This window comes from Mya arenaria, chromosome 13 (assembly GCF_026914265.1).
Source record: "Mya arenaria isolate MELC-2E11 chromosome 13, ASM2691426v1".
Taxonomy (NCBI): Eukaryota; Metazoa; Mollusca; class Bivalvia; order Myida; family Myidae; genus Mya; species Mya arenaria.
Window position 1 is genome coordinate 11,562,084 of NC_069134.1, and position 22,700 is coordinate 11,584,783.

The 22,700-nt window shown below is 38.8% G+C and overlaps 1 protein-coding gene across 1 annotated transcript; it reads right to left on the minus strand.

The window, feature by feature from the left end:
• Positions 1 to 1,267: 1,267 nt before the first annotated feature.
• Positions 1,268 to 22,695, minus strand: LOC128214221 (uncharacterized). The gene is made up of 19 exons (XM_052920578.1): positions 22,573 to 22,695; positions 22,109 to 22,246; positions 21,771 to 21,851; positions 21,261 to 21,474; positions 20,860 to 20,962; positions 20,192 to 20,354; positions 10,151 to 10,262; positions 9,759 to 9,864; positions 9,188 to 9,320; positions 8,364 to 8,456; positions 7,571 to 7,682; positions 6,844 to 6,908; positions 6,391 to 6,559; positions 5,579 to 5,703; positions 4,689 to 4,766; positions 3,507 to 3,607; positions 2,722 to 2,869; positions 2,118 to 2,176; positions 1,268 to 1,900 (listed from the first exon to the last, which is right to left on the minus strand). The coding sequence occupies exons 1-19, from the start codon at positions 22,636 to 22,638 to the stop codon at positions 1,648 to 1,650; spliced, it is 2,319 nt and encodes a 772-aa protein (XP_052776538.1). The 5' UTR covers positions 22,639 to 22,695; the 3' UTR covers positions 1,268 to 1,647.
• Positions 22,696 to 22,700: the final 5 nt, after the last annotated feature.

The following is a 22,700-nucleotide window of genomic DNA, read 5'->3' on the forward strand; positions in this document are numbered from 1 at the left end:
TGCTCGTTTGCAAAACTGTACACATCGTCAACATTTCATTGCAGTGGCTTTAAAAATTGAAGAGGTGGGGCCAGCTTTTGCCCAAGGGGCATAATTTCAAATGTTTTGTTCATATAATGCTCCACAACAAATATCAAAGGTATGGGCCTTGTGGTTTGAAACAAGAAGATTTTGAAAATATTTCTTGAATAAGTCTCTAGGAAACTTGTGACCCCGGGGGCAGTGCCAGTTTTGACCCAAGGGACATAATTTGAACAACCATGGTAGTGGACCACTAACTTAAGCCTTGTTCAAAATAGCAATGATCTGCCTAGTTGTTTCAGACAAAAACATTTTGAACATTTCCCAATTTAAGTATACCAAACCTGTTAACACATACATTGTAAAACAAGAGGTCAACGAGGGCCTTTGCTCTACTGACATGACTTTTTTTCTTCTTTTTTTTATAAAGCATCTACATTCTAGTTAAAGGAAATATACTGAACCAAAATTCAAAGGGAAGCAATCATTGAACCATATATTTTACTGCTTATGTGTCACAAAGGGCTAAAGGGGAGTAACACTACAATGATTCACTCACTGTACAAGTTGTATCCCGTAGAGTAAAAAAAATATTTGCTACACCATTTTTAGGGTCATAATCCAGTCATGCATGGCTGGATCTGGCTTGTTTACGAAAGGAACCGAGCTCTCATGGATATCTTACTACTGCATAAGTTTGATTGAGATACTTTCAAAATTGAACACTTTATTGCGTTAGTTTACGGACGCACGCACGAAAAATGTGTTCAGACATAATTGTCTGTAACGAAATATAATAATACATGAAGCGAGATTTAAATTGTACGGTACGGTTGCACTTATTGCCCAGAAAGGGAGTAACAGGCACACGCTTATAGCGTGGCTTGCAAAAAGGCATTTTTATCTCTTGCAAAAAGGCATTTTTATCTCTTTGGCCCAGTTGTTTAAGGAAGAATGAATGCAATAATTATCATGGTATGACATTCAACAAACACATTTTATTATTTCGAACATGCCGGCATTTGACACAATAGCACGCTTGGTAGCAGCATTTTGGGGATTATTTCGAAGAGCTAAGACTGACCTTTAGGGTCTTGCAAACGACATATCGGCTCCATGTGCTGAACATTTTCATGTCGGAAAGTTACGGTCAAGGACACGGAAAGGAGGGAGGGACGGACGGGCAGTGCTGTTAATTTGGTGGCATAACAACTATAGGTCCGTGATAAAACGGACTAAGTTTACCCAATTTTCGAGTTTATTTTTTATCTCTGAACAAATATAAATCATAATGGAAGACCAGAGTAACACACAAAGTAGTATGTGAACATTCTCCAGTTACAAATAAAGGTCAATAACTCAACATATACGAATGAAGGAATGTACTTAGAATCACGGACCTATAAACCAATCATAGGTCCCTGATACAATGTACACCATATAGTTGAATAGCTGCATATTGCACTTTTGACGCTCAAGGACATTTAACTTAACTGCCATTAATACAATGCTCATACATGTACATGAAAGTCCATATGAATACAAGTGTAAGGCACATGCATGTATATCTTTAGGTTTCATTACACATTATAAAACATTGCATATAATGAGTCTGGGAGAAAAAAGTTACTCCACTGAGTTCTTGAGAGTTTGTTCTATATATGGCCTCACCATATCTACAGTGACACCAGGACCACCCTCTACAGCATCCAGCACATCTGTATTGACTGAGTTCATGTTTTCTCCATCATCTTTGTTATCTTTTTCAACAGAAGAATCTGCTATAAAAGTCTGCTTATGCACAAACACTTTTGGTGTCACATTTTGGTTCTCTTTTGCATGGTCTAGTTTGGTATGTTTTTGAAGAACTGTGTCAATGCTGAAACAGAGAACAAAGAAGTCTTTATTGAATTATTTAAACATTCTCATTGCATAAAGATCTTCCAAAAATAACACCTTCCCACAATCCAACAGCAACGAATCTTCAAATAAAATGCAAGATACAGCGAGTAATACTGATTTTACTGAAACAATATTAATGTTAAAATACTTGAACAAAATAATTTACAGTGCAGGTTTAATAAATAATGACATACCATTCCATAGAGGGCATCAAACTGAACACTTTCTCCCCATACTCTCCGAGCATATTGTGCTGAAAAACACAGAGATTTATGCCTCTAGAAAGGATATTTAAAATGACCCTCTGAGTAACAAAAAGTTATGAAGTTCTAGGCTTATGATGTTAGTTAATGCATTTAACTACATGTAGTATTATCAACTAAACTACTTAGAAAAACTGTCTGCATTATTATCCTATAACAATGTTAATTGTAAATCAAGTGATGGTAAAGGAACAACTGCTGTTCGAAAGCAATTACGACCAATTCAAAGATGGGCAGACAATAGTGCAAATACCTTTTTCTCAGTCATTTAAAGGGGCTTAACTCATCAATTATTATAGCCAGATTAATGAGCCTTGCTACATGTGCCTTATTTTATTTTCTTTGTGCCTTATTCTATTTTATTAATTTTAAGCAATAGTTGCCAGCTTCCACAAAAATCATCAATATCTTTTTTTCTTACAAAAACAGAAAAGCTAACAAGACAAAACAATCATTAGATGAAACATGATTTATAAAAATAAAATACATTTAGTTTCTTTGAATTTTTAAAAGAAAGTCAGTGGACACTATATACCTTGACAAGAGCTGCCATGACCACTTGGTATGCCAGTGCGAACTGCCTGCCATGTGTGTGGTTCTCCTGGAGGATGGAGACACACTCCTCCCACCTCTTATACTTTACCAGCAAATGGATGGCCTTCAGCATGCAACCAGTAATCTCGCTGCAAAACAGCCCAACATATTGAGTTTGTGTTACAAAGTCTAATTGGTGGTCTTAACCAAATGGCCTCAACTGTTGATGGAAGAATCTAAAACAGTTAATTTTGAAAAACTTTTTTTCTGAAACACAACATTCCAACTAGTTTGAAGTAATGTCATTCTGTCTGCTTAATGAATCAGCAGACATAATGATACATACCTTTAAGTCAAAATCTAAACAGGCAAGGAACTCTTTCAAAGTTTAATGAGAAATAGTATGGCCAGCAGTTACGAAACTACATGCGTGATGTTGCTGTGAAATAATATTCCACAATGGATAAAAAGGTTTAAACAAGACTGTGGAGGGGATGTTTATCTATTGTTCTCAAACAAGATTCCTTATTCAACAATTATTAAAGCTGTCAACATATTTCAAGTTTCAATTGAATATCTTGATTGTTTTTTGAGTAATGGCCAAAGATTTTGCACAAACACGCTGCTGACGACATTGACACAAAGGCTATGACCATATCTACACTAATATCTTAAAACCACACAAGATAATAAGTGGTACTCAAGATCTGATATACACAGAAACAGCTTGTCACATTAGGCATGACACTTTTCATGAGGGTCACATTTCAATACAAGTTCACAAACCTGGTCATGAAGACGTGAGCATGAACACAGACAGCTGTATGAACGTCTGTGGAACAGGATGGCTCAGGAAAGCACTGCAGGGCACGCTCAAACAGTCCAGCCTAGTTATGACAACAATCTGTTACTCAGAAATTGATTCTAAACAATTTGGTCTTCAGATAAATTTATTGAGATTTTCCAACAAAGCATAATCGTTAAACTTAGTTTGGAATGTCCAGATTTCCATTTAAGATATGCAATCCAACTTGGCTGACGGCCATGAAATATGGTCTTACATGTACATCCAAGACTAGATATACAAGACTTCCCAGTTTTAGTACAATGATGCTTTTTATTATGAAACTCTATGATCACACAGATTTAAACCTTTTCTTATATAAGGCAGACTGTGTGGGACGTTTTTAGTTTCTAACGATGACTGCATCATATCTTTGAAAAGTGTTTGCATTGGGTGCTCTGAATTGTTTCCCTAAGTCTGCAGATAGAGTTGGGATCTCTAATCATAGAAGTACTTGGGGTTTACCTTAACGTTTATTATTATTTGTTTTATTGATAAGTTTTCTCAAGTTAATGCATACTTTGATAAGATTTACCTTTTTGCGTTTTATCTTTATTAATGATTGTTGGGATAAGAGTGAGGTTTGTGCACATAAACTCGTTTAAACCCCCAGTAAATTTACATTTTACTGACCGTTTCAAGGCGGTACCTAACAATTCTTGATAAACATACCAATTATTTTTTGTATATATAGTATGTATGCACTGTGCTGTTTGTAGAGTTTTGTGCTGTTCCGTGTTTCTTGTTTGTGATTTTGTGTTCTATGTCTTTGATGTTTGCCCAGTGCCACTAAACCTGGTTTATGTTTATACTTTTTGCTACTGAGCTTGTTTCTGTAGCTTTTTGCATAAATATTCATCCCCTAGACTAAAGGTTTCGCCTTTCATCCAAGAGGTTGTGTGTTCAATACCCACCGATGATACTTTCTCCTTATTTCTCATAAGGCTCGAGCCAAAATAAATACTAAATCTTATAATCTTCCTATAATGATATCAACAGCATCACTTCAAAATTTCCAATAAAATACGATCAGTGATTTAAAGGGTATATATAAAGATATGAATTGCTTTCAACCTTATCAATATAGAACTAAAATTAACAGCAATATAAACATATAATCTCACACTGGGCTTCCTCCTACTGAAGGCTGATGGCACGGCTCTCTGGTCTGCCACTCTCTGGGCGCACTTCAGGAATGGCATCTACAAGAGAAAGATAGCTATTGTCAGCCTTTTGACTCACCCCTGGTTGTGTTTCCAGTTTTAAGTTAAAGATAATAGGCAAGAGCCCGTTGTGAAGAAACCTCACAAAACAAACCAATTTAAATTTTTTTAAGATTATGGCCCCAATTCCTCAAAACTTCTTAAAGCTCTTGTAACAAAAATAAGCTAAGCTCACTGTTTTTCTAAAATTTGTGCTAGATATACTTCTTTAAGATTTTTTAGCCTTATGATAATTACAATAAACCATTTTTCATTCATCAAAATTAAAGTCTGGCTTTATATAATTAGCTACTTAAGACTGTTAACTTTAAGCAGATTAACATAGTTTAAGATTGTAAGCCAGTAAGGAATATTGCCACTACAAAAATTTAAAATATTTGAATAAAAATTGTTTTGTTTAAGAATGCTATGTATTTCTTTTCAGTGTCAAACTTTAGGACTATTTATCTATCATAGCATTGTTTCTAATTGAAAGATTAAACAAAATTGTGTCGAAATGGATTGTAAATCAGAGTCCAACCAATTAGTATCTTATAAAAATTTAAAAGGAAAAAAGGTTTATGAGTCAGAAACCCATTAAGCAATACATGTGTACCAAGCATATGATCAGACAAAAAATATTGCAAAACCAAGAAGTTGACATATAAATTTGATTAGAATAGATGTATGCCCTACACAGTTTTGACCACTCTGTTTTTAATGGTTAAATGTCTACACAAATCAATGCATCCCCGATGTTGTAATTTAAAAAAAAAAGAAGCTTTAAGAAGTAGTCTTAAATCGCAACTCACCAATGACGTAGGTCTGTGGACGTACAACAAGCGGCACATTAGGTCCAACAAGGGCAGAGCTGGGTCACTTGTTTCCATGGAAACCAAATTCTGCCATCTCTGTAACTGGGAGGTGCTCAGCTCTCCTAGTTAACACATTCATGAAATAAAAACTTTATGTTTTGATGGGTAGGCACTTTCAATTATTCATTGAAAAGATAGTGTGTACCAAATCATTTTAGATTTACTGTGATAGAAGCTGATAGCTTATAGAAACATCCCCAGTCTGTATCCTGGGTATTTACCAGTACTGTTGTTAATTTTGAGAGGCCTCAAGACATGAAACAGTGGTGATAATTGAACTAAGGACCTCTTGGTAAAAGTGATTGTCAAACTGACAATTTTTTTTCATGTATATTAATTGCAATTATTATACTTTAATAAGTCAAATCAATGAAATTCTTGTCAATACCAAACACTTGAAAATGTGCTTTATAAATATTCATTATTAATACTACTATGTGCCATTTTGAACTCCTTCTAACCTTCTGTCATTTCATTTAATTTCCCATTATCTGACAATAATAATGATTAAGGAGCTTTATCTAAGGAAGAATTTTAGACATTAGAACCAAAATTTAAACAAGGCAGGTATATTCCAATGTAACATAAATTAGGAGGAGAGATAAAGAGTGGGGTACAAGTGCCTTTAAGAAATGAAGGCTAATATCCTTGACATTGTACTTTGTCCTTGATCTGGCCAGATTCCAAAATGGGTTTTGGGAATTGGCTTCATTAGCATCTTTTTTAAAATCATTTGCAGGGTGCCTTACCTTCAATGACTTCTAAATTAGACAGGAGGGTATCTAGGACCCTGTCTGGAAAATGTTCCCCTAGTAGTAAAAGTTGGGCATGGCGAGTGGCAGGAGACAGGCCACACTTGGGCTCCACAAGTCTAAGGACTTCATCCTCCACACAAAGCCCGGGAAGGCTCCTCATGTCCTGTTTGGAAATTCATACAATAACATTTCTATTATCTACCATATTTATATTTCAACAAAATTATCTAATTTCTTATCATTTTCATACTAATGGTCAGTTTCTTAACTGGTTTCTTGGTCTTATAAGAGACCAATCAATTTCGTTTCACAAAACTTGTGTTGGTTACCAAACCAAGTTCATAAGATAAGCTTGTGCTTATTATGTTTTAAACCCATGTCTTTGGACACAAACCAATGTTGAGTCAAGAAACTGATAACATGTTAATAGACTGTATATACATGAACCTGTGGTTTTGTCAGACAATCCTGCAGTAATTGCTCTAGCCTCCAATACTCTGTCAGGAAAGGCTCTGAAACAATAAAACAACAATGTTGATTCAATGGGATACCGGTTATTATCGCACTTGGCCATTATTTTTATAATTTTCCTAGCAAAACTCCATTGTTGTATTTAATGTATCCACTGTACAAACAAGCCTTTAATTTCACCAAGCCATTGGCAACAATGTTAAATTTGGGTGCCTGGTGACTCTATATAATTTTGGCATCATTTGAAAGGGTATGGCTTGCGATAACTGATACATAAAATAAATGACCGAAAATACATGTTAGATAAAGCTATGGCAGTAACCAGTAATCATTTTGGTCTTTACGGTATTTCAATTGAAATCGGACATGAAATGGCCTATTTTGCAATCTTTCGGGGTGTTCAAGAAGTGTTAAAGCCAGAGTTATGGGCCTGGCTGTCATGTGCATACTGTCTCTCTTAATATGTGTACCAAGCTATATTTGAATATCTTAAACTGCTTTTGAGCTGTGGTAAAGGTTCTAAGTTTTTGTAAGCCCACGATGACCCTGAAGTTGACGCTGACAATGATGCCAACACTTCAACAATACTTCCAACTCTTTTTTCCACCATGAAACAGGCAAGCTTAAAATTAAAGGCGTATCAATAGAAAGCTTCATTTATCAGCAAACAGACATGATAAGCCCTGCAAGAGAGCTTACGTACCAACAGTTTGCACCAATCTACTGGATGTGGGAAGGTCAAGGCCCTTCAGCCACTGGTCTCTCATCTTGTCCACTGTCAGCTGACCACTCTCATCAACAGTGTAACGCTGAGTCTAGAGGTCAAGTTATACATTTATAAACATCCAAGAGTAATTAAGATATTTCTTTACAGCATCATAGAATTTTTTTTTCCTAATTAATGTCAATACTTTCGATTTAAATCAATCAACAATCTATATATTATTGTAAACTTATTTGACATGACACCAAACCACCCTAATATAAATATACATAACTGTTAAATTAATGGAGAGATTAATTAGTCACGTGATAACCCTTGACAAACAAATGCATGTTGATTTGGATTCAATGCGTTCACTTGTTAAGCAGACAATCAGGGGTGGTCTTAATCAGATTTAGTACCATGTTGATTGTTCTTCCATTTCTTGTAATCTTTTGATGTAGAAAGCTGTTATGCCCTACTGTTCTTGTTATAAAATATACATGTATTAGTTTGTTCATCATTTTATTCTGTTATCAACTCTGTATGCTTGTAAATGACCATCAGAATTCAATAAAAGTTCAGCCATTTGGAAACATTTATGTGCAAGATAGTGACCTATACTGAATAAACAACTGGATGCAATCTTTACTTAGATTCAATTTCATCCTCTATCCTACATATTGATGATCTTTAACCAAGAAAATGATAGTCCTGAATTCTGGTTCTGCCTATAACAAAATTTACATCAGAATTGCTCTATGTATCAACCTTTCCTAGCAATAGCCCTTACCCTGTCGATAAAGGAGAGGCGCAGGGCATCAGACTGGAAATGACCCGACTCCAGTAATGCTTGCTCTGTTCTATTCTCTGCCCTCTTCTCCAGCTGAAAAGACACCATGCTACCTTTACAATATTTATTATCCCTTAGGCTGCTGATGGCGATTTTAAAGGCTTTGCAAACAGCTTGGAACCAGACCAGGCACCGAGTAACTCGGCGCCTGGTCAGGTTCCAAGCTGTTTGCCACTCAGTCAATATATCCCCAAAGTTTTAAGTAAATTGAAAGAAATTTAGAATAAACCAGACGACATTTTTGAGCAGACGACAATTTACCCAGCATGCAAAGGGTTATAATAGCTTGTGTGTCACGCCCAGTATTCATAAAACATCTCCAATAATTTCCTTACTTAACACAGTTTCCTATGTTAAGTAAATATCTCACTTATTTTATGATATTATAACTTAATACTCTCTGAAATACTTCATTTTCATTGATTTCATTTAATACATAATATTATGTTAGAAAACATGTTTAGTTCTTTTTATCATTATTTGATTATGAAATTTCTTGGAAAATGAGAAATGTTCAGAAAGGACTGAAGATGTTTTATGAATACCGGTCCAGTAAGCTAGACAATTTTTATGGAATTCCTACAGTTATTACATAATAATACTACTAAAGTTAGATAATTAAAAATCCTTTAAAACTTTGATGTCAACAAAAAAAGTTTCTGAATCATGCAACTAAATAGTCACATTCATACAGAAAGAAAAACATGTTTTCATATGGAAAATTAAAAATCTCCTTCACTTGAGAATAAGGGCGTAACACAAACCTTCAAGGCATAGAGTCCACTTTGAGTGCAGACAAAATGTTGTGGTGCACCAATCAAAGACAGACTACAGACATAAACCTCACTGTCTGTATCCACCTGACACACGGCATTGCCTGTCTCTGGGTGGTAGAACCTGGCAATCACGCAAGAAATGGGTTGTGAACATTTGAAATTAAGAAGTTTGTCTGATTGTGGTATCTTTATATTTTGAAACTTATCATATTATATTGCGTACAACAAACTATTTTCAAAGGATGTAAACACAAGATTATTTAAAGTACATATAAATGCAGTGTCCAACATGAACTATGAAAGTCATAAAGGTGTACACTCCTTTTCCAAAAGACTCCAAACTTAGTACATACTTCACGAATCTAAACTAACAAATTTTAATTTTGAGTTCCAAAGACAGCTTACCAGTAAAGTTAAAATCTTCGGTAGAAATCAATAGGCAGTACTAGTGCCATTTTAGGGGTGATGAGAATATACCAAAGCCAGGTACAGAAACAAGGAGCCATTTGGCAACAGGCTGACACCATCACTAACACTTGACTTTCTCATTCTCACTTACTTTATGCAGGCAGTGAAGACCAGCCCCACATATCCAAACTGCTTGATGATGCCTTGAACTCCTGTGACATCACAACCATCCAACTCCACTGATTTTACGGAGCTACCTAAAATATAAAAAAAGTGGAAGGCTCTTGTAAAGGCAGCTTGTACTAGTGTATAGGAGGTTTACAATTTTCAAAGGCAGTTCATTTCATTGCCAAAGTCAGGCCGTTACTCTTATTGATTGGTTACATGTTTAAGATGATTTTTCCCCTTTAGATGATAAGTGGTAGTGCTCATCCAGTGACATATTTCTGTAATCTGTGTTTTTTTATGAGCAAAAGACTTATCCTACACTGCAGTTAGTAACCAAAAAGCAACCTTATGCTAGGTCAAGTATCAGTCATTTACCCTCTTCCCCTCCTGGACCTGGAAGTGTCACCAGTTGGCCATGATGTGTGAGCAGCACCAGTGTCTGGGTCTGGGGCAGGTAGGTGTGGCATTTAACAGCCAACTCCTCAATCTTTAGACATAAATGAAACAGATAAAGCAGTTGTTATGTAAATGATTCTAGGTGGTCTCTAATAAGAGTTCACATAGCAATAAGCATTATAAACACATGACAATTAGCATTAGAAATAGAAAGGAATAAAGACAAGAGCTGTCACAGAAACAGCGCGCTCGACTATTCTGCCACTTTTCAGTGTATGGATTGAAAAATTTTGGCGAAACATGCATGGATTACTGTTAGATTAGATTTCAATGCAATAAATGATGTGCTGAGATATTTACATAAATTGAATTGGAAAAAATTTGAGGTGGTACACAAACTTTAATGTAAATTCTAAGTTGAAAAAGGGGCATAATTTTGTCAAAATGCTTGATAAAGTTACCTCCTCCTGGGTACAGGTTGGGGGCATGATGGTAAACAAGTGTGCAAAGTTTCAAAGCCAGATGTCAATGGACTTTGAAAATATTTGAGGTGGTACGCAAACTTTAACGTAATTATAAGTAGAAAAAGGGGCATAATTTTGTCAAAATGCTAGATAGAGTTACCACCTCTTGTGTACAGGTTGGGGGGATGATGGTGAACAAGTGTGCAAAGTTTCAAAGCCAGATGTCAATGGACTTTGAAAATATTTGAGGTGGTACGCAAACTTTAACGTAAATTCTAAGTAGAAAAAGGGGCATAATTTTGTCAAAATGCTTGATACAGTGACCTCCTCCTGTGTGCAGGTTTGGGGCATGATGGTGAACAAGTGTGCAAAGTTTTAAAGCCAGATGTCAATGGACTTTGAAAATATTTGAGGTGTAACGCAAACTTTAACATAAGTGGTTACGCCGACGCCGACCCGACGCTCAGGTAACTAGGATAGCTCTCCTTATTCTTCGAATAGTCGAGCTAAAAATTATGATTAATTCCTCAAGTGGTAACAATGTTCTCTGTTAAATAAATATTTGAGCACACAAAGAATTTAGACTAGGTAATCTACCATTCAATCCATATTCATTTTTTCATTCTATAACAATTTAGTACATTATAAAATATATGGGTTCATGATGTTAAGGAGGGTGGAGACTTGTATACCTTCTTAAGAAGCAGGCAGGCTACTGCAACTATGACATACCTGTTTGTGGTAAGGCAGGCTACTGCAACTATGACATACCTGTTTGTGGTAAGGCAGGCTACTGCAACTATGACATACCTGTTTGTGGTAAAGTAGGCTACTGCAACTATGTCATAACTGTTTGAGCTAAGGCAGGCTACTGCAACTATGACATACCTGTTTGAGGTAAAGTAGGCTACTTCAACTACAACATACCTATTTGTGGTAAGGCAGGCTACTGCAACTATGACATAACTGTTTGAGCTAAGGCAGGCTACTGCAACTATGACATACCTGTTTGAGGTAAAGTAGGCTACTGCAACTACAACATACCTGTTTGTGGTAAGGCAGGCTACTGCAACTATGACATACCTGTTTGTGGTAAGGCAGGCTACTGCAACTATGTCATAACTGTTTGAGCTAAGACATGCTACTGCAACTATGACATACCTGTTTGAGGTAAACTAGGCAACTGCAACTACAACATACCTGTTTGTGGTAAGGCAGGCTACTGCAACTATGACATACCTGTTTGTGGTAAAGCAGGCTACTGCAACTATGACATAACTGTTTGAGCTAAGGCAGGCTACTGCAACTATGACATACCTGTTTGAGGTAAAGTAGGCTACTGCAACTACGACATACCTGTTTGTGGTAAGGCAGGCTACTGCAACTACGACATAACTGTTTGTGGAAAGGCAGGCTACTGCAAATACAAAATACCCATTTTAGGTAATGCAAGCTACTGCAAATACAACATACCTGTTTGTGGTAAGGCAGGCTACTGCAACTACGACATACCTGTTTGTGGAAAGGCAGGCTACTGCAAATACAAAATACCCATTTTAGGTAATGCAAGCTACTGCAAATACAACATACCTGTTTGTGGTAAGGCAGGCTACTGCAACTACGACATACCTGTTTGAGCTAAGGCATGCTACTGCAACTATGACATACCTATTTGTGGTAAGGCAGGCTACTGCAACTATGACATACCTGTTTGTGGTAAGGCAGGCTACTGCAACTATGACATAACTGTTTGAGCTAAGGCAGGCTACTGCAACAACGACATACCTGTTTGTGGTAAGGCAGGCTACTGCAACTATGACATACCTGTTTGTGGTAAGGCAGGCTACTGCAACTATGACATAACTGTTTGAGCTAAGGCAGGCTACTGCAACTATGACATACCTGTTTGAGGTAAAGTAGGCTACTGCAACTACGACATACCTGTTTGTGGTAAGGCAGGCTACTGCAACTACGACATACCTGTTTGAGCTAAGGCAGGCTACTGCAACTATGACATACCTGTTTGTGGTAAGGCAGGCTACTGCAACTATGACATAACTGTTTGAGCTAAGGCAGGCTACTGCAACTATGACATACCAGTTTGAGGTAAAGTAGGCTACTGCAACTACGACATAACTGTTTGAGCTAAGGCAGGCTACTGCAACTATGACATACCTGTTTGTGGTAAGGCAGGCTTCTGTAAACACAACATACCTGTTTGTGGTTAGGCAGGCTTCTGCAACTACAACATACCTGTTTGAGGTAAAGTAGGCTACTGCAACTACGACATACCTGTTTGTGGTAAGGCAGGCTACTGCAAATACGACATACCTGTTTGTGGTAAGGCAAGATACTGCAACTACGACATACCTGTTTGTGGTAAGGCAGGCTATTGCAACTACGACATACCTGTTTGTGGTAATGCAGGCTTCTGCAAATACAACATACCCTTTTTAGGTAATGCAGGCTACTGCAACTACAACATACCTGTTTGTGGTAAGGCATGCTACTGCAACTATGACATACCTGTTTGTGGTAAGGCATGCTACTGCAACTATGACATACCTGTTTGAGCTAAGGCATGCTACTGCAACTATGACATAACTGTTTGAGCTAAGGCATGCTAATGCAACTCTGACATACCTGTTTGTGGTAAGGCATTCTACTGCAACTATGACATACCTGTTTGTGGTAAGGCATGCTACTGCAACTATGACATACCTGTTTGAGCTAAGACATGCTACTGCAACTATGACATACCTGTTTGTGGTAAGGCAGGCTACTGCAACTATGACATGCCTGTTTGAGCTAAGGCATGCTACTGCAAATACGACATACCTGTTTGTGGTAATGCAGGCTTTTGCAAATACAAAATACCCGTTTTAGGTAATGCAGGCTTCTGCAAATACAACATACCTGTTTGTGGTAAGGCAGGCTACTGCAACTACGACATACCTGTTTGAGCTAAGGCATGCTACTGCAACTATGACATACCTGTTTGTGGTAAGGCATGCTACTGCAACTATGACATACCTGTTTGAGGTAAGGCATGCTACTGCAACTACAACATACCTGTTTGAGGTAAAGTAGGCAACTGCAACTACAACATACCTGTTTGTGGTAAGGCAGGCTACTGCAACTACGACATACCTGTTTGTGGTAAGGCAGGCTACTGCAACTATAACATACCTGTTTGTGGTAAGGCAGGCTACTGCAACTATGACATACCTGTTTGTGGTAAGGCAGGCTACTGCAACTATGACATACCTGTTTGTGGTAAAGTAGGCTACTGCAACTATGACATAACTGTTTGAGCTAAGGCAGGCTACTGCAACTATGACATACCTGTTTGAGGTAAAGTAGGCTACTGCAACTACAACATACCTGTTTGTGGTAAGGCAGGCTACTGCAACTATGACATAACTGTTTGAGCTAAGGCAGGCTACTGCAACTACAACATACCTGTTTGAGGTAAAGTATGCAACAGAAACTACAACATACCTGTTTGTGGTAAGGCCGGCTACTGCAACTATGACATACCTGTTTGTGGTAGAGCAGGCTACTGCAACTATGACATAACTGTTTGAGCTAAGGCAGGCTACTGCAACTATGACATAACTGTTTGAGCTAAGGCAGGCTACTGCAACTATGACATACCTGTTTGAGGTAAAGTAGGCTACTGCAACTACGACATACCTGTTTGTGGTAAGGCAGGCTACTGCAACTACGACATACCTGTTTGTGGAAAGGCAGGCTACTGCAAATACAAAATACCCGTTTAAGGTAATGCAGGCTACTGCAAATACAACATACCTGTTTGTGGTAAGGCAGGCTACTGCAACTACGACATACCTGTTTGAGCTAAGGCATGCTACTGCAACTATGACATACCTGTTTGTGGTAAGGCATGCTACTGCAACTATGACATACCTGTTTGAGGTAAAGTAGGCAACTGCAACTACAACATACCTGTTTGTGGTAAGGCAGGCTACTGCAATTATGACATACCAGTTTGTGGTAAGGCAGGCCTCTGCAACTATGACATAACTGTTTGAGCTAAGGCAGGCTACTGCAACTACGACATACCTGTTTGTGGTAAGGCAGGCTACTGCAACTATGACATACCTGTTTGTGGTAAGGCAGGCTACTGCAACTATGACATACCTGTTTGAGCTAAGACATGCTACTGCAACTATGACATACCTGTTTGAGCTAAGGCATGCTACTGCAACTATGACATACCTGTTTGTGGTAAGGCATTCTACTGCAACTATGACATACCTGTTTGTGGTAAGGCATGCAACTGCAACTATGACATACCTGTTTGAGCTAAGACATGCTACTGCAACTATGACATACCTGTTTGAGCTAAGGCATGCTACTGCAACTATGACATACCTGTTTGTGGTAAGGCAGGCTACTGCAACTATGACATACCTGTTTGAGCTAAGGCATGCTACTGCAAATACGACATACCTGTTTGTGGTAATGCAGGCTTCTGCAAATACAAAATACCCGTTTTAGGTAATGCAGGCTTCTGCAAATACAACATACCTGTTTGTGGTAAGGCAGGCTACTGCAACTACGACATACCTGTTTGAGCTAAGGCATGCTACTGCAACTATGACATACCTGTTTGTGGTAAGGCATGCTACTGCAACTTTGACATACCTGTTTGAGGTAAGGCATGCTACTGCAACTACGACATACCTGTTTGAGGTAAAGTAGGCAACTGCAACTACAACATACCTGTTTGTGGTAAGGCAGGCTACTGCAACAATGACATACCTGTTTGTGGTAAGGCAGGCTACTGCAACTATGACATACCTGTTTGTGGTAAGGCAGGCTACTGCAACTATGACATACCTGTTTGGTTTGTGGTAAGGCAGGCTACTGCAACTATGACATACCTGTTTGTGGTAAAGAAGGCTACTGCAACTATGACATACCTGTTTGTGGTAAGGCAGGCTATTGCAACTATGACATAACTGTTTGAGCTAAGGCAGGCTACTGCAACTATGACATACCTGTTTGAGGTAAAGTAGGCTACTGCAACTACGACATACCTGTTTGTGGTAAGGCAGGATACTGCAACTATGACATACCTGTTTGTGGTAAGGCAGGCTACTGCAACTATGACATACCTGTTTGAGGTAAAGTAGGCTACTGCAACTACGACATACCTGTTTGTGGTAAGGCAGGCTACTGCAACTACGACATACCTGTTTGAGCTAAGGCAGGCTACTGCAACTATGACATACCTGTTTGTGGTAAGGCAGGCTTCTGTAAATACAACATACCTGTTTGTGGTTAGGCAGGCTTCTGCAACCACAACATACCTGTTTGAGGTAAAGTAGGCTACTGCAACTACGACATACCTGTTTGTGGTAAGGCAGGCTTCTGTAAATACAACATACCTGTTTGTGGTTAGGCAGGCTTCTGCAACCACAACATACCTGTTTGAGGTAAAGTAGGCTACTGCAACTATGACATACCTGTTTGAGGTAAAGTAGGCTACTGCAACTACAACATACCTGTTTGTGGTAAGGCAGGCTACTGCAACTATGACATACCTGTTTGTGGTAAGGCAGGCTACTGCAACTATGACATACCTGTTTGTGGTAAGGCAGGCTACTGCAACTATGACATAACTGTTTGAGCTAAGGCATGCTACTGCAACTACAACATACCTGTTTGAGGTAAAGTAGGCTACTGCAACTACGACATACCTGTTTGTGGTAAGGCAGGCTACTGCATATACGACATACCTGTTTGAGCTAAGGCAGGCTACTGCAACTATGACATACCTGTTTGTGGTAAGGCAGGCTACTGCAACTATGACATAACTGTTTGAGCTAAGGCAGGCTACTGCAACTATGACATACCTGTTTGAGGTAAAGTAGGCTACTGCAACTACGACATAACTGTTTGAGCTAAGGCAGGCTACTGCAACTATGACATACCTGTTTGTGGTAAGGCAGGCTTCTGTAAACACAACATACCTGTTTGTGGTTAGGCAGGCTTCTGCAACTACAACATACCTGTTTGAGGTAAAGTAGGCTACTGCAACTACGACATAACTGTTTGTGGTAAGGCAGGCTACTGCAAATACGACATACCTGTTTGTGGTAAGGCAAGATACTGCAACTACGACATACCTGTTTGTGGTAAGGCAGGCTATTGCAACTACGACATACCTGTTTGTGGTAATGCAGGCTTCTGCAAATACAACATACCCTTTTTAGGTAATGCAGGCTACTGCAACTACGACATACCTGTTTGTGGTAAGGCATGCTACTGCAACTATGACATACCTGTTTGTGGTAAGGCATGCTACTGCAACTATGACATACCTGTTTGAGCTAAGGCATGCTACTGCAACTATGACATAACTGTTTGAGCTAAGGCATGCTAATGCAACTCTGACATACCTGTTTGTGGTAAGGCATTCTACTGCAACTATGACATACCTGTTTGTGGTAAGGCATGCTACTGCAACTATGACATACCTGTTTGAGCTAAGGAATGCTACTGCAACTATGACATACCTGTTTGTGGTAAGGCAGGCTACTGCAACTATGACATACCTGTTTGAGCTAAGGCATGCTACTGCAAATACGACATACCTGTTTGTGGTAATGCAGGCTTTTGCAAATACAAAATACCCGTTTTAGGTAATGCAGGCTTCTGCAAATACAACATACCTGTTTGTGGTAAGGCAGGCTACTGCAACTACGACATACCTGTTTGAGCTAAGGCATGCTACTGCAACTATGACATACCTGTTTGTGGTAAGGCATGCTACTGCAACTATGACATACCTGTTTGAGGTAAGGCATGCTACTGCAACTACAACATACCTGTTTGAGGTAAAGTAGGCAACTGCAACTACAACATACCTGTTTGTGGTAAGGCAGGCTACTGCAACTACGACATACCTGTTTGTGGTAAGGCAGGCTACTGCAACTATAACATACCTGTTTGTGGTAAGGCAGGCTACTGCAACTATGACATACCTGTTTGTGGTAAGGCAGGCTACTGCAACTATGACATACCTGTTTGTGGTAAAGTAGGCTACTGCAACTATGACATAACTGTTTGAGCTAAGGCAGGCTACTGCAACTATGACATACCTGTTTGAGGTAAAGTAGGCTACTGCAACTACAACATACCTGTTTGTGGTAAGGCAGGCTACTGCAACTATGACATAACTGTTTGAGCTAAGGCAGGCTACTGCAACTACAACATACCTGTTTGAGGTAAAGTATGCAACAGAAACTACAACATACCTGTTTGTGGTAAGGCCGGCTACTGCAACTATGACATACCTGTTTGTGGTAGAGCAGGCTACTGCAACTATGACATAACTGTTTGAGCTAAGGCAGGCTACTGCAACTATGACATACCTGTTTGAGGTAAAGTAGGCTACTGCAACTACGACATACCTGTTTGTGGTAAGGCAGGCTACTGCAACTACGACATACCTGTTTGTGGAAAGGCAGGCTACTGCAAATACAAAATACCCGTTTAAGGTAATGCAGGCTACTGCAAATACAACATACCTGTTTGTGGTAAGGCAGGCTACTGCAACTACGACATACCTGTTTGAGCTAAGGCATGCTACTGCAACTATGACATACCTGTTTGTGGTAAGGCATGCTACTGCAACTATGACATACCTGTTTGAGGTAAAGTAGGCAACTGCAACTACAAAATACCTGTTTGTGGTAAGGCAGGCTACTGCAATTATGACATACCAGTTTGTGGTAAGGCAGGCCTCTGCAACTATGACATAACTGTTTGAGCTAAGGCAGGCTTCTGCAACTACGACATACCTGTTTGTGGTAAGGCAGGCTACTGCAACTATGACATACCTGTTTGTGGTAAGGCAGGCTACTGCAACTATGACATACCTGTTTGAGCTAAGACATGCTACTGCAACTATGACATACCTGTTTGAGCTAAGGCATGCTACTGCAACTATGACATACCTGTTTGTGGTAAGGCATTCTACTGCAACTATGACATACCTGTTTGTGGTAAGGCATGCAACTGCAACTATGACATACCTGTTTGAGCTAAGACATGCTACTGCAACTATGACATACCTGTTTGAGCTAAGGCATGCTACTGCAACTATGACATACCTGTTTGTGGTAAGGCAGGCTACTGCAACTATGACATACCTGTTTGAGCTAAGGCATGCTACTGCAAATACGACATACCTGTTTGTGGTAATGCAGGCTTCTGCAAATACAAAATACCCGTTTTAGGTAATGCAGGCTTCTGCAAATACAACATACCTGTTTGTGGTAAGGCAGGCTACTGCAACTATGACATACCTGTTTGAGCTAAGGCATGCTACTGCAACTATGACATACCTGTTTGTGGTAAGGCATGCTACTGCAACTTTGACATACCTGTTTGAGGTAAGGCATGCTACTGCAACTACGACATACCTGTTTGAGGTAAAGTAGGCAACTGCAACTACAACATACCTGTTTGTGGTAAGGCAGGCTACTGCAACAATGACATACCTGTTTGTGGTAAGGCAGGCTACTGCAACTATGACATACCTGTTTGTGGTAAGGCAGGCTACTGCAACTATGACATACCTGTTTGGTTTGTGGTAAGGCAGGCTACTGCAACTATGACATACCTGTTTGTGGTAAAGAAGGCTACTGCAACTATGACATACCTGTTTGTGGTAAGGCAGGCTATTGCAACTATGACATAACTGTTTGAGCTAAGGCAGGCTACTGCAACTATGACATACCTGTTTGAGGTAAAGTAGGCTACTGCAACTACGACATACCTGTTTGTGGTAAGGCAGGATACTGCAACTATGACATACCTGTTTGTGGTAAGGCAGGCTACTGCAACTATGACATACCTGTTTGAGGTAAAGTAGGCTACTGCAACTACGACATACCTGTTTGTGGTAAGGCAGGCTACTGCAACTACGACATACCTGTTTGAGCTAAGGCAGGCTACTGCAACTATGACATACCTGTTTGTGGTAAGGCAGGCTTCTGTAAATACAACATACCTGTTTGTGGTTAGGCAGGCTTCTGCAACCACAACATACCTGTTTGAGGTAAAGTAGGCTACTGCAACTACGACATACCTGTTTGTGGTAAGGCAGGCTTCTGTAAATACAACATACCTGTTTGTGGTTAGGCAGGCTTCTGCAACCACAACATACCTGTTTGAGGTAAAGTAGGCTACTGCAACTATGACATACCTGTTTGAGGTAAAGTAGGCTACTGCAACTACAACATACCTGTTTGTGGTAAGGCAGGCTACTGCAACTATGACATACCTGTTTGTGGTAAGGCAGGCTACTGCAACTATGACATACCTGTTTGTGGTAAGGCAGGCTACTGCAACTATGACATAACTGTTTGAGCTAAGGCATGCTACTGCAACTACAACATACCTGTTTGAGGTAAAGTAGGCTACTGCAACTACGACATACCTGTTTGTGGTAAGGCAGGCTACTGCATATACGACATACCTGTTTGAGGAAAGGCAGGCTACTGCAGCTATGACATACCTGTTTGAGGTAAGGCAGGCTTTTTAGCACAATGTGTTTGTACTGTAGTGGTGAGTGAACAGTGAGGTCCGGCAGAGTTATCCACCTTTGTCCAGCTAGAATGTCAACCCGGCCAGTCAGTGTACACACAGCAAATACCTGGCTTATTGAACTGCCTTCTGCACTACAATGGAATACCAAGTACAATGTCACCAGCCCAAAAATACAGGGCACACACAGTGGGCTGATTGTTCAAATCTTTGTACATGTTGACAATTTTGTTAACATCATCTTCGTTGACTTTAAAATCATTGCTTCTCTGAAAGGTTCATGAACACACTTGTGATCTATAGTATGTTTCACACATTTGGTATCAACCTTTTCAGCTGTGCTTGTTTTATCTAAAAATGTAAAATATTTACACAGATAAAAGATATAAATGTTGTTAACTTTAACAATGTTCCGAACAATTGGCCCAATGATTGTTCAGATGAATAGGAAAGATTAGGGTTTACCACTGATAAAAAGTTTTTTTTTATAAATGACAGAGCTCTACATGTTGATTTAAAAATACAATGAATTAATATCTTGATTTAGACAGTTTTGTTTTAGTCAGCTTATTTCTTGTATTAATGTCATAGAAACAATTCCATAATTCTACCAGATTTGAAGATTAAGTGCATGTGTACCTGGAGACACAAGCTACCCCATGCCCCAGGGGGTAGAGGGAACACTTTCGTCCCCCTGTCAATAGGCAGGACACTGGACCCAGCTTTACATCAACATCATCACCTTGTACAGAAAATACCAACAATTGCATTAATATTTCAGTTCTATTGATTTGAAATAAGAGCAATAAAAAGATTTGTGAATTAAGAGGCCTCTTGAAAATATACACTTTATATACTAGTACCTGAGGTAAGAGCACACATATTTTTAACAGCAGCTAAATGCACATGTTTAGGTCCAATTCATTTACAAAATATTTACAACATAACTTGAATTATAGTTCATTTTTTGTTAGATTCAATAATCTAGACATTTAAGGCTTTAAAGAAATAAACTGATTGAAAAGTGGCTGTTTTCCTACCTTCTATCAGTTGCCTCTTGTAGAGGTTATATACGACATTCCCACCATCTCCAGCCACTTCTTGTTCCTGCCAGTAAAGGGCATGCTGGGATAGACTGTAGCAGATGGCCACCACAGTCGCCCTGGAAACTTGAACCAGTTGAAGTCTCTTCCCAAACCTCCATCTTTCGTCATGGCTGTAGGTCCAGTATTCAATATCACCACATTTTAATACCTGTTAAGAAGAAACTATTTAGTTTTTTTTATAAACATGTGCTCATCAAAATACTTAATGCTATTCTACCTCATAATATTTACTTCTTATTTAACAAAAGTGTTCAATATCAAGCCATAAGATTTTACACATGTTACCTGGAGAATATAGGGTAATGGCAATAATGAATATACATGTTTATTGATATGAAAAATACTGTTAAATAAAACATGCTTACATGCAAAGGCATAAAATTGGTTAGAAGCAAAACATAGATAATATAGCAATATTAATATCAAAACTTTACTAGTACATACCACAATAAAGCCGGTCGAAGGCTTGGTAAGAATGGTCACAACTGGCTCTTCCACATCCAGACAACCCCTACTGTCACTGCCCTGTTATTAGTAAAACAGTCATTAAATAAAGAAAGCAATAATTCTGTGAGCATAACTATTGTTTTTAGGTGTCGCTATGTACCATGCAATAATGTTGATACATCTTGTTCTTTCTGAGTAGCAGGAAAACAGGTCTTACTGTTACACATGTGTAATTATATATGCATGACAATTGAAAGAAGTCTCTCGGAGATGTTTAATACTAGAACTACACATGCTGGTAGGCAGAAAGTCTATATATATGTAGCTGAAAGTACCTGAATATAATCAAGTGATGTAACATCAAAGGTAACAAGTTTCTTCTCTCCCTTCAGTCCTGCAAAGATGTGTCCCGGGCTATGCCATATGTGTTCAACTGGTCGGTGTGTTTGTTTATGGAATATACTTTGGAATAACTGTAATGATATTGAATCGTCCAGTTTTATTTTTCCTTCAACATTTATTGGGTTAAACAACAATAATCTAAAATAATCACAGACAATCAAAGGTATTGTTCAACACAATCAGTCGGTTTGTTGCTTCGACTCTCAAGGAACAATGTTATAGCCTTACACACTGTAATGGGATATTTCTCCAATCACTAGTATATATCACCCAGGCTGTGTTTTATATTAAATGTATACAGTAACCCCCTAAAGACGAAATTTGGCCAAAACTGGCATTTAAGCAAAATCTATAAAGAAGAGACAGAACTTAGCTATTTGAAACAGTGTTTCATTACCTCTGTACGAAGAACAGGAACACAACTTTCTGCAGGCTCTAGAGAAATATTACATTTTATTTGCATGTTGACATTATAGTTGACAGATCGCGGGAATCACGTGTTTGCTACTCTTCAATTCAGAGATT

Coding starts and splice junctions, on each gene's coding strand:
- LOC128214221 (XM_052920578.1), bottom strand. CDS start 22,638: ATGCAAATAAAATGTAATATTTCTCTAGAGCCTGCAGAAAGTTGTGTT. Junction 20,963..21,260: donor CAAGAGGCAACTGATAGAAG/GTAGGAAAACAG, acceptor TTTCTGTACAAG/GTGATGATGTTGATGTAAAG. Junction 2,177..2,721: donor TCATGGCAGCTCTTGTCAAG/GTATATAGTGTC, acceptor TGTGTTTTTCAG/CACAATATGCTCGGAGAGTA.